This window comes from Moschus berezovskii, chromosome 1 (genome assembly GCF_049115385.1).
Source record: "Moschus berezovskii isolate FMDL1 chromosome 1, NW_MosBer_1.0, whole genome shotgun sequence".
Taxonomy (NCBI): Eukaryota; Metazoa; Chordata; class Mammalia; order Artiodactyla; family Moschidae; genus Moschus; species Moschus berezovskii.
Window position 1 is genome coordinate 14,900,567 of NC_142460.1, and position 12,645 is coordinate 14,913,211.

Genomic DNA, 12,645 nt, shown 5'->3' on the forward strand with positions numbered 1-12,645 from the left:
TAATCGTTTATTAAATTACTCATGTATCAACAAAGATTTGCACTGTGTTGGCCAAAAAGTTCATTTGGGTTTTTCCATACACAGTAACAGGAAGAGCCAAACAAGCTTTTTGAACAACTCCATCAATGGCAGGGTTTGTGCAAGGCCTTGGGCTACTATGAAAAGATAAAGACCATCATACCTGCCCCCACCCCTGCCTCACACTGGTCCTTACTCAATTCTTATCAACACCAAGCTGCATATCATTGTATTTTAGCTCACACATCATTTTTAGAGAATTCTTAATCCATCTGACTGCAATTACTCAAAACTTAGACTTAAGGATGCGTGTGTGCCAAGCCACTTCAGTCATGTCCAACTCTTTGCGACCCTATGGATGTAGCCCGCCAGGCTCCTCTGTCCATGGGATTCTCCAGGCAAGAGTACTGGAGTGGGTTGCCATGCCCTCCTCCAGGGGATTTTCTCAACCCAGGGATAGAACCCAGGTCTCCTGCAGCTCCTGCATTGCAGTTGGTTTCTATGCCACTAAGCCATTGGGGAAGCCCCAGACTTAAGGATACAGGACCTTAGTTAAAATTTTTCAAAAGCTCAGATTACTGCTATTACCATTTGCTCCTGGAAAGATACACACAAGGCAAGGCTAAAACATGGAGACTTTGTTTCTTCCAATATTAATTATGTCAAAGTGTTAACAGGAATGGTTTACCTCTCCATGCTGAGACTGAAAAGCAGTTACAGAGATAACTGGCTTTTATTTCCTTTGAGCTGAGTGTTTTCTGGGTTAATATTCACCACCGTAGACTTTCAACTAAGTTTGGTGACTGTGTTGCATTATTAAATACAGACACCTGAAATTCTGGCATAACACCAGTACTCTGGGGGATAAACTTTAACATCCATCATATGATTTAATCGTCACAACAAAGCCCTTGTTGAGATATGACTCAGGAGGATGAGACGTACTATCACATCAATGAAACAAATTAAACAGGAAACCCAGGCACTCTGGAAATGGAGGCGATGATGATTTCTAGGCCAACAGAAGCTTGGAGAAAACGTGGATATGGCAGAAATAGAAAAATTGTGGTACTTCATGATTCCCTTAGCGGTAGGGCAAGATCAGTGTGTGGATTATCAGGGACAGCTGAGAGGTCTGTTGGCACACAGGTGCTTCTACTCATGATGGAGATGCTGCTCAAAAGAGGGGACACGCTGCCAGGAAACCGTCTAAACCTCAAGATCCGTCCGTTCAATGTGTGGTGTTGGGAGAAGAGAGAAGGGAAGAATCTTTAGATACTCCAGCATTTTGGCTAGAAGACTGAACTACTTGGATGCACAGATGCTGTTTTCATCAATTCTTCCTAACAGTTGGGGTTTTGGAAGGGCTAGAGAAATCTTGGATATGAACAATTGCCTACACAGGCGGTAATGGTGAACTGGTTTGGCCAGCAGTTTTTAAGACTGATGGATTCTTATCCCCCAAAACACGAGAAGGCGGGGGAGAAAGAAGAGAGGAAAGTGGGGAAAGAAAGTGTAAACACCCAGTGATGTGTGTCACTGATAAGCTGTGGTCTCTTCACTATGTTTGGAAGCATCAGTAATCAGAAGGCCACTCTGAAACAGACATGAAGGTTGGCAACCAGGGATGCAAAAAGCTTTGCCAAATTTCAGCTGATAAAACAACTCTGAATAACATAATTGAATTTGTCACTTGGCACTCTGCATGTAATCATGAGGTATGGGAGTCAGTAAACAGAGCAAGTTTCCCCAGGGAATCAAAACTACCCATGGAAGTCAAGCTTATATCAGGATGAGCGACAAAGCAGCAGGATGAATGAAGTCTAGCAGAAGGCAATGGCAAGCCACTCCAGAACTCTTGCCTGGAAAATCCCATGGATGGAGGAGCCTGGTGGGCTGCAGTCCATGGGGTCGCTAAGGGTCGGACACGACTGAGCGACTTCACTTTCACTTTTCACTTTCACACACTGGAGAAGGAAATGGCAGCCCACTCCAGTGTTCTTGCCTGGAGAATCCCAGGGACGGTGGAGCCTGGTCGACTGCCGTCTGTGGGGTCGCACAGAGTCGGACACGACTGAAGTGGCTTAGCAGCAGCAGCAGCAGAAGTCTTAGCAAAAAGAAACCTATTTCTACAATTATGAAGGGAACACAATAAAATGAAAAGGATTCTTAGTGGTGGGAATGCCACCTGCTCGTAAAAACTGGGAAATATCCAAGGATTTTATTCAGGAAATTTATATACAAAAATTTTAACAGTCATAATACTTACTTTTAGCATATTTACATGGGGTAAAGAGCCCTGTTTACAGATTTTCCAACGTAATTTTGTAGCAGGAATCTTTCCCACATGATATTTATGGCAAAATCACAAGATAACATAAACATTGAAGGTGATGTGAGAACCAAAGTCCTTCAAAATGGCAGCAACTGAGTTCATTTACACATTCAAGATTTACTGGATACGTGCTGTGTTCTAGGCATTGCCCTGAGTCCAGGAGACACTGGTCTACTCTCATGGAGCTCAGAGCCTCCTTGGGGCAGACAGCCCTGCCTGAAGTTTAAACTGTTCTGTATCAGTGAGCTGTCAGGAGAAAGCTCTGCAGAGGAAACGCGGGATTAGACGTGTGGACGCAGAGAAAGTTACCAGACAGAGAGGGGCCGAGGAGAAGAGCCCCTCTCAGTGGAACGGCCTTCACGAGGGCAGTGCAACGTGACTTGCTCTGTATTCAGATGGGAAAATGCAGGAAGTGGGCCATTATGGGGCCAAGAGGAAACACTGTTTACAGCCGCCGAGACATGGAAGCAACTTAAACGTCCATGGACAGAGGCGTGCATAAGGAAGATGTGGTGTGCATCTGCAATGGAGTATTACTCAGCCACAAAAGGAATGAGATCGTACCATTCGTAGCAACATGGACGGTCTTAGAGCCTATCACACTAAGAGAATGACAAATGTCTTATGATACCTCATAGATCTGGAATCTTAAAAAAAATGATACAAATGAACTTATTTACAAACCAAAAACAGACCCACAGACATAGAAAACAAACTTGCAGTTACCAAAGGGGCAAGGTCGGGGTGATTGATTAGGAGTTTGGTATTAACGTGTCCACACGACTATAAAATAAGCACAGGGCGCTCTACTCAGCATTTCGTAACAGCCTACAGGGGAAAAGAATCTGAAAGTACACCTGTGTGTGTGTGTAACTAAATCAGCTTATGTCCGCCTGAAACTAATACGATGTTGTAAATTAACTGTGCACGTGTGCTAAGTCACTTCAGTCGTGTCCAACTCTGTACGACCCTGTGGACCATAGCCCGCCAGGCTCCTCTGCCCATGGGATTCTCCAGGCAAGAATCCGGGAGTGGGCTGCCATGCCCTCCTCCAGGGGGTCTTCCCAACCCTGGGATTGAACCCACGCTCCTTGTGTCTCCTGTATTGGCAGGTGGATTCTTTACTGCTAGTGCTACCTGCGAAGCCCATAAATCAACTACACTTCAATTTTTCAACTAATGATTTAAAAACAACCAAGTAAGACTTGTGAGGTGCTTTGTAATACCAGCTCTACTTTCTAATATGAGTGACAGAAGACATGTAAGCAGTTGAGGTAAATGGGGAAAAATTGGTTCACTGGATCTGAATGATTTATTTACTTTTATTGACCAATCTGCAGCATTCCGGTTTCATGTTGTATTTTGAAGACATCTCCTTAAGCGGACTTAGCCTTGATCACGAAGTAGTCCCAACAACTTTTTTTTTTTTAATGATCATCTTCTTATCTGTACTGTGAAAAGCCTTGAGCCCTACCATCCTTGACAAGTAGAGAAGTTGGCGTTGTTGCTTTCTGCATTTGATTAAGGGTAAAGCCTTTCCTGTTTCAGAATGAATTTTGTTAGCGCACGCAGCAGGATGCTGAAGATAAACGTGCTGTGAAGCTCTACCGCATTCTGTGTGGCAGGACATTGTCGCCCTCAGTGACACCAGCCTCCACCACAGGAGATGCCATCTCTCCAGTGGCTTTGCCCTTACAAAGGGAAAGGTCCCTTACCTAACAGGGACTAACTCCCTATGAAGCCTTAACAAGGTGCAGAGGTGTGTCCCCAGTGACACAGTGACAGAAATCTTCCCTGGCGTAAATTGAACATCACCCTCTAGAGCAAGAAAGCTCTATTTCCTTGGGTTCTTTGCTTCTTTTTAGTTCAAGCTAATGTAGTAAATTTTTTATGAAAATGCTAATGCTATTTACATTGCTGGAGCCATTCAAGATTCTGGAGTTCCCATTCAAAGTTCAGGGCCTCAAAGTTGTGACATAGAAGAAGTTCAGTGTCAAGAATGTGGCCATGGAAAGGTATCCCAACCATAGGAAAATATTGGTTTCTTTTGAATGCTCAAAAAAAATAAAATTGTTCATCAGCAATATGTCTATTGATGCTTTTGAACTGTGGTGTTGGAGAAGACTCTTGAGAGTCCCTTGGACTGCAAGGAGACCCAACCAGTCCATCCTAAAGGAGATCAGTCCCGGGTATTCATTGGTAGGATTGATTTTGAAGCTGAAACTCCAATACTTTGGCCACCTCATGCTAAGAACTGACTCATTTGAAAAGACCCTGATGCTGGGAAAGATTGGGGGCAGGAGGAGAAGGGGACAACAAAGGATGAGATGGCTGGATGGCATCACCGACTCGATGGACATGAGTTTGAGTGAACTCCAGGAGTTGGTGATGGACAGGGAAGCCTGGCGTGCTGCGGTTCATAGGGTCGCAAAGAGTCGGACATGACTGCCCGACTGAACTGAACTGAATATGTCTATTAACGTATAGCCCAATTCCAGATTTTCCCTTTTTACAAACCTTTTTTGTTGGCGGTCCATTCATATGATTTGCTGTGGGGAGACTTGACTGTGCTTGACTGGTCTCTTGCTTTTGGAGACGATACTCTTTGCTTATTTGCTGTTGTTACCATTTCAGGTAATGCTGTGTTACTGTCGGGTGTACGGCACAGTGACTCGGTCACACACACGTGTTGTCCAGTTGTCCAGTCATATCTGACTCTTTTGTGACCCCATGGACTGTATCCGCCAGGCTCCACTGTCCATGGGGTTCCCCAGGCCAGACCACGGCAGTGGCTTGCCATTTCCTCCTCCAGGGGATCTTCCTGACCAAGGATAGAACCCACGTCTCCTGCATTGCAGGCGGATTCTTTACCACTGACTCACCAGTGTGTGTGTGAGACAGAGAGAGAGAATGTTTTCCAAATTCTTTTCCTTTATAGACGATTACTAACTACTGAGTAGAACTCCTAGTGCAATACAGTCAGACATCCTCTCTGACTATCTGCTTAATAGTGTGCGTACGAGTCCTGCGTTATCCCCTCCACTCCCCCTTTCGTAACCATACACTCATGTCCTACCTCAGTGGGCCTCTATCTCTCTTGTATATAAGCTGGACCTAGAGATTATACTAAGTGAGCCAAACACAAATCATGGTTCATATGTGGAGTCTAAAGACAATGGACGAATCTCAGACAGCTTCTAAACATAAGGCTCCTGTTTGCATCATCCACGCTCTTCACAAATTCTGACTACGTTAGCAAAAATCTCTCAACTCTTAACCAATATTGTCTCTTCTCTGAGGTAAGATACCGGAATAGAAAAAGTGCCAAACCTAGAAAGTTGGAATTCCCTACCAAAAACTGTCAGTCATGAAATAAGAGAACTTAAAATGTCATGTAGGGACTTCCTTGGTGGTCCAGTGGCTAAGCCTGCCCTGCAATGCAGGAGACGTGTGTTCGATCCAAGGTCAGGGGACTAAGTTCCCACATGTTGCAGAGCAACTAAGCCCTTGCAACCGAGACCCAGTGCAGCCAAGTTTTTTTTAAATGTCAGTTAACCTCTGAACTTTAGTGTCCCACTTTACAGATGGGAAAATAATAGTGTCTTCCTGATGATCTTAATATCGTTTGCTGGTCCGATAAGGAAAGCGTACCTAAAAGCATGTTGTATTATTTACTTATTTGCTGAGTATAACTATTGACGTGTCTAAAATCCAAAGCCGTGCTTCAAAGATTATGTCTTTATTCAATGCTAAGGCCAATGGAAAGCATTTTTACTGGGAGCTGAGCCGCGGTGAATTTGATAGAGGCATTAACTTAGACAACCTACAAGAATGAATGGTTAACAAAGCCTTCAAACATCTCGTTTAGTATCAACTTTCTCTTCTGAAATTTTGATCAAAGAGCTAATCAACCAAGATAGAGCCCTCGGTGAGTGCCTGCTGTGCTGAGATGCAGAGATGACTCGTGTCAACCTGGTTACTTTAGAATTGAGGCCTGGCAGGGTATGAAATTGACAACCTGCAGTGAAAATTTTAAAACACGTAGACTCTTTCTCAGATTCACTGTTTAGCTTATTAAATGTGAGTCTCAGAGGTATCTTTTTTGTCGCCAAAAGTTTTAGATCTGCTGAAAAGCCTGGGCAAGTATTAGATTGAGTCCCTTGAGTTCCACACTAACTGCAAGGCAGAAATATCTTTGGTCTGGCAATTTCAAGGCAGGTGTTACCAGCTGGTTGCCTGAAACGTGGAAAAACCTCCTTCTGGCCTTTTAAAAATGCCTGATTTGACTGGCACTACCTCCTGATGGGAGGGAGGTAATTCTGCCAGGGAGAATTAGTTTCAGACTGCAATTACAGGAAGTGGACTGAATGAAGTTACTGGGTGAATTAGGAATATATACGTATATATTGGGGGAAAAAAAGTCTAACCAAAACAGCAGTATTGGTTTTGGCTTCATTGAAGCTGAACTGCCCTTTGGTCTCCTATTTTTGATGGTATTTGGCCAATGGGTTCGGCTGATTGTGTTGGAATTTGTGGTTCACAGCAGTAGGATAAAGGCATAGGAAGTCCTTTATAAAATACTCTTATAGCAGTGAAGCCAAGATGTTATCATGTGCGTGCGTGTTATGAATATAACCAAAGGCTAGAAGATAGGTGTGTGTCCTGCTTTCTGAAACATAGGTTTTTCTCACTTTGAAAAATCCAGAAAACCTGGATTTAAGTCAAATTGAATTTCCTGGTGGTCTTCCATGGTTAAAATAGCAGTGTGGTTATTAGGAAAATAAACCCTCCAGTGAATTATAGTGTTAGTTCAAGTGTAAAATAGATGATGAGGACTCCAGTGTTCCTGAGTATTTGAGGGGCATGTCTCCTTTGAAAATCCTACACAGACTAAGTGTCTCACCTAGAAAAGTGAATAAAGCTTATACTGCACAACTGGGGTGGTATAGGAATTCTGCAGGTTTTTGATACAGTGACTCTGGGATCACCGATGGATCCCAGCGCTCCTGGGTCCCCATGGTGTTTATCTTCAGCGTCACCTTGAAGATCTTTTTATTTCTATCACTTTGAAAGTTTCCCTTTTCCTGTAGACAAATCCTAGCAAATCTGGTGTGAGTTCCTGCTTACCATCCTCCCTACCGTTGAAGCCAATGTGTCTCTGAATAAAGTGCAGAAAAGTGCAGATCGCGACCAGAAGTGGCAGGAGGGGGGCTGTCACTCACTGGGTGTCCGCCCTGGGCAGGCAGCGTGCTGAGTGCTTTACACACAACACTCACTTCCCCACATCGTGCTGAGGTGTCTGGGGTGAGGGTGTGCACCCTGGAGCATCCCGCTAACTCAGAGGAGGCAAAAGACGCTGTTTGTAAGAGGTATCAAAGTTGATGGACCTGCGTTTCTAACTTTGTCCAAGAACTCTCAGATCACTGACTAAGAATGTCAAAGGTAAATATCATATATCATTTCTGTGCTTAATCTTAAAAAAAATGATACAGATGAACTTATTTACAAACCATAAAGAGATTCACAGACACAGAAAACAAGCTTATGGTTGGTCACCAAGACAGAAGGGGGGAGAGGGCTAACTTAGGAGTTCACTAATTCACACTACTGTGTGTAAACTAGAAAGACAACAAGGGCCTGCTGGGTAGCGCAGGATGCTGTACTGAATGGTCTGTGATAGTCTGTAAGGGAAAAATAACGTGAAAAGGAATGTGTGTGTGTGTGTGTGAGTGTGTGTGTGTGTGTGTGTGTGCGCGCCCATGCGCGTGAGTGCTCAGTCGCTTCAGTCGTGTCCAACTCTTTGCAACCCCATGGACTATAGCCCACCAGGCTCCTCTGTCCGTGGGATTCTCCAGGCAAGAATACTGGAGGGTTGCCATGCCCATCTCCAGGGGATCTTCCCAACCCACGGATGAAACCCACGTCTCCTGTGGCTTTTGCATTGCAGGCAGATTCTTTACCACCGAGCCACTGGGGAAGCCCCAAGTGTGTGTGTGTGTGTGTGTCTGTGTATTGCCTTTGCCTAAAAGTTCCAGGATGAACTTTTAGGCCAATCCAATGTGTGTAGCTGAATCACTTTGTTATCCACCTGAAACATTATACATCAACAATATTTCAGTTAAAAAATAATAAAGGTATACAATTTAAAAAAAAAACAGACTATGTCTCTCCAGGTCTGCTCGGAATGAGCATGGCTTTAGGTCACGCTTGGGGCTTGGCCGGAGTTGGAGGCGAAGCCGTCTTCCGGACCTTCTCACTGAGACTCCCCTTCCCCTCCTGGCGCTCGGAGCCCCGGCCCTGCCGGTCTGACCGCCGCCTTCCGCTCTGCTTTGTCACGCAGGTAACCACGCTGACGCAGGAGGTCTCCCAGCTCGGCAGGGACATGAGGACGGTGATGCAGCTTCTGGAGCACGTGCTGTCGCCGCAGCAGCAGCCCCGGCTCTGCCCCCTGCACGCCGCCTCCCCGTGTGCCTCCGGCCTCCCGGGCAGGGTGACCTGGAGCGCGCAGCAGCCCTGCCTGCACGCGCAGGCCGCCGGCGCCGCCTGCACCCCGGCGCAGCTCTGCCAGGGCAGTGCCGCCCCCGACCGCTGCCGTGCGGGGCCCGCCTCGGCGCGGGGCAGCCCGCAGCGGCCGGGCGCGCAGGAGCAGAGCGCTGGCGGGCAGCCGCGCGCCTCCCCGGGCCCGGCTCGCGCGCCCGCCCGCTGCCAGGGGCCGCGGGAAGGCCGCCTGCCGCTTCTCGCGTGCGGCGCCCGGCAGTCGGACGCGACGCTGGCGCCGCTGCAGTCCGTCTCGGCCGCCCTCTCCTCCTCCGTCTGCTCCTCCTCGGAGACGTCTTTGCACCTGATTCTCCCCAGCAGATGGGAGGAGGGGAGCCCGGGCCAGGGCGCCCTGAGTTCCTGCAGTCTGGAAAACCTGCCGGGATCCTGGGCGCGGGAGGGACGGGCGTCCGTCTCCCCCGAACCCCCGGCGAGCTTTCCCCTGGAAATGGCCGCAGGCGCAGCGGAAGGGAAAGATGACAGAGCCGCGCGCCTATGATGGCGGTGCCCCCGGCCGGTGCCGCCTCCGCCCGTCACTGCGGGATGCCAGCCCCGGGTGGCCTTGCTGGCCCCTGGCCGCGCGAAGACTGGGCAGACCCGTGGAATAGGGGACCCAGGCCAGGGCAGAACCACCCCCATCCTGCAGCAGACACTTCTTACATCCTAGAGACAAAATAGGACCCTTTTCCTGGCAGGTATTAACTTACCAGTCTGTTTGACAGACTTTGGTGAAAGTCCAAAGACCCTGAGGGTCTGAGCAGCTACACGTCCCAGACAAAGAATGTGTGGACTCGTGTCCTGGGTGGCTTTTCAGAAGAGCAGCAAAGGTTTTTCCTGAGTGCCTGCGTGTCACTCCCGAACAATATCCATACTGTGGGCCCTGGGAGTACACAGTTCCTGCTGATCTATTTTTCAAAACTAGAAGGCGAGTGGACAATTATCACTGCATGTCATCTCCTAGACAATCAGTCCACACAGAGCTGGTGGCCAGCGGTCAGCTATTGCACGTTATTTGCCATGTAAATGAATATGTCTTTATTTATCAAAAAAAAGAGAGGCTATTTTTATATCCTTGGTATGAAATATGTATTTAAACTATTTAAACTATTTATAAAGAAATGAATGTTTTCATTTTGGTAAAAAATAAAAAAGCTTGCTGTTTTAACAAGAAATGCACTACTGTTAAGTCAAGTAGATCAAAAATTATTAAGAGGATGTAGTTTTGAAAGGAAGCCCACCCCCTTCATCTGCATGCAGTTTGCAACAAATGTATCCTCAAGCTTCTGGATTACAAAAGAAAAGTGAGGTCATATTTTATTAATGAAATAAAAACCCAGACAGAGCGTCTGGCATGGTGGGGGGTGGGGGCAGAATCTACCCGACCTCTGGGGACTCGTGTAAAATCCTGACTTGAGGCTACCCCCACCATGCCCACATAAATGATTCTCCTCCAGCCAGTTTATGTGTGGTTCTGAAACCCAAAATTGGTCTGGGGAATATGAGACCACAGTTACATTGAACTCTTTTGGCCTCAAAACGAGGAAGAAAACCTTGAGTGTGTTCTTCCTCTGTGCTTATCTTTCAGGAGAGCTTGTGTAGACCGGTGAACATTCCAAAATGAAGCCCGAACTTCTGAACTCTAACTTGTAAAAGGGCTGCCAGCTTGCTTTGGATCAGCACTTTAATTTTTTTTCTTGAAAGCTCTCAGCAGTGCTGTAAGTTATGATGAGCAGGTGTTTTCATTCTCATTTTGCAGAGAAAAACAATAATAAAGCCCCAGCAATTATACAGCTAGGATGCTGGAGACAGTCTAGAACCCATAATGCTCTCTACACCTCAACCAATATCCAAATTCAGATGCTGGCATGGTAATAATTTAAATGCCTTCGCTTCAGGTTTATTATGGTTAAGAATGTGCAGGGCCTCATCATTTAGGATGTTCTTAGACAATATACTGAATTCATCTTCTGGAGTCCCTGTTCCCATTTCCCACTGAATAAAGAATAAATAATTTGAAAGTTGTATAATTAAAGACATCTACACAAAGCAAGACTTCTGGTGTGTGACTCTTATACCCTAAAATTGGCTAGAGCAGCAGAAAGAAAATAAAGCTTCTCCAAGAAAAGTGAAAGCCGTACATGTGTCTGAGGCAGGTTATTTAAGAGTCTATCTTCTTTTCTCCAGTTCCAAATTTCAATCTCTCCTTACCCAAGTGAATGGGAAAACTGAGGAAAAGGTGACACGCAGGATTTGACACATGTATTTGTAGCCACACTTTTTGCTCATCGTGACCGACATCATCATTTTAAGTACCATTCCAATAGAACTAACTGGTGTTGGTTCTGCTGTCTCTCTAGAAAACTAGCCGGGCTATCACTGAGGCTAATAATAAAGCCTGACATTCTGATCTGTGAGTATTGACTATGTACCAACACCTCTTTAAGGAGTAACACCTTATGTTTCCTTACATAATAGTCAAACAATGCTAAAGTTATTATTTTATTCCCATTTTGTAAATGAATAATTGGGACACAGATCTTTTAACCTGCCCAGTCACACTGTTTTAAATAAGAGCCCCAGTACCCCCGTGGGCCCTCTGGGTACCCCTCCTTTCACATTCAAATCTATTCCTTCTGCCTTTGGAAGTTGTATTTGTCATTAATTTCCCTTGAAATCCATGAATAAAATAAAATATTTGGTTTTGGTGTGTGTGTGTGTGTTTTGTTTTGAGCACACCTATGGGATAAATTGGGCTTCCCAGGTGGCGCTAGTAGTAAAGAACCCGCCGGCCAGCGCAGGAGATGAGAGATGCAGGTTGGATCCCTGGGTTGGGAAGATCCCCTGGAGGAGGGCACAGGCAACCCACTCCAGGACCCTTTCCTGGGAAAATCCCATGGACAGAGGAGCCTGGCGGGCTACAGTCCGTGGGGTCGCAGAGTCAGACTTGACTGAAGGGACTGAGCATGCATTCATGGGATCAATCAGTCAAGCTCTGGGGATTTTGGAAAGTCCCAGTGACACGCCTGGAAACATGCCCATGATTTTCCAGCCAGTCACCTTCTCTGTGCCTTCTCCTGACAGCTGACTTAGTGGGCGTAAGACCCAGCTGCCCACCGTGAGCAGGTCTGCAGCAGGACAGGAATGAGCAAGCACCGGGGTGGACTGCAAAAGGGCCCCTGCCTCCTGTGCATCAGCCCCACTCTATCCCTTATTAACCTTTCCCCTCACCACCCCTGGGCTTTCCTTGTAGCTCAGTTGGTAAAGAATCTGCCTACAACACAGGAAACCCGGGTTCGATCCCTGGGTAGGGAAGATCCCCTGGAGAAGGAAATGGCAACCCACTCCAATATCCTTGCCTGAAAATCCTTTAGACAGAGGACCTGGTGGGCTACAGTCCACCGGATCACAGGTGTCGGACACGACTTAGTGACTAAACCACCATCGTCACCATTATGCTGACAAACAGGACTCTCCCATGTTCAGAGCAGCTCAGAATGACAGTTCTGGGTTTTCTCTGGGTGGCTATGTGTGTGGTGATAGTATTCTAGGAAATGAGAGTTCCAAGTTCCTCTAGATGTTTGGTTCTCTAAACACTGTGGCTGTGCAAGCGGCAGAGGCCCATAGTCCCCCCACGAAATACGTGTTTGTATCCCCACCTTTCCCTCTCCTCCCCATTCTCTGCCAAAGGGAAACAGGGATCTAGAAAAAAGAGAAGCACAGATGTTCTTGGTCAAGTGTGTTTTTGGCAAAACCAA

At 46.5% G+C, this 12,645-nt stretch overlaps 1 protein-coding gene across 1 annotated transcript in view; it reads left to right on the plus strand.

Annotated features, from left to right (window-relative positions):
- Positions 1–9,389, plus strand: part of KCNH8 (potassium voltage-gated channel subfamily H member 8) — a 495,092-nt gene extending 485,703 nt beyond the window's left edge. Inside the window, exon 16 of the mRNA XM_088834824.1 lies at positions 8,694–9,389. Within this exon, the coding sequence (XP_088690950.1) occupies positions 8,694–9,389 (696 nt within the window). The remainder of the gene's footprint in view (positions 1–8,693) is intronic.
- Positions 9,390–12,645: the final 3,256 nt, after the last annotated feature.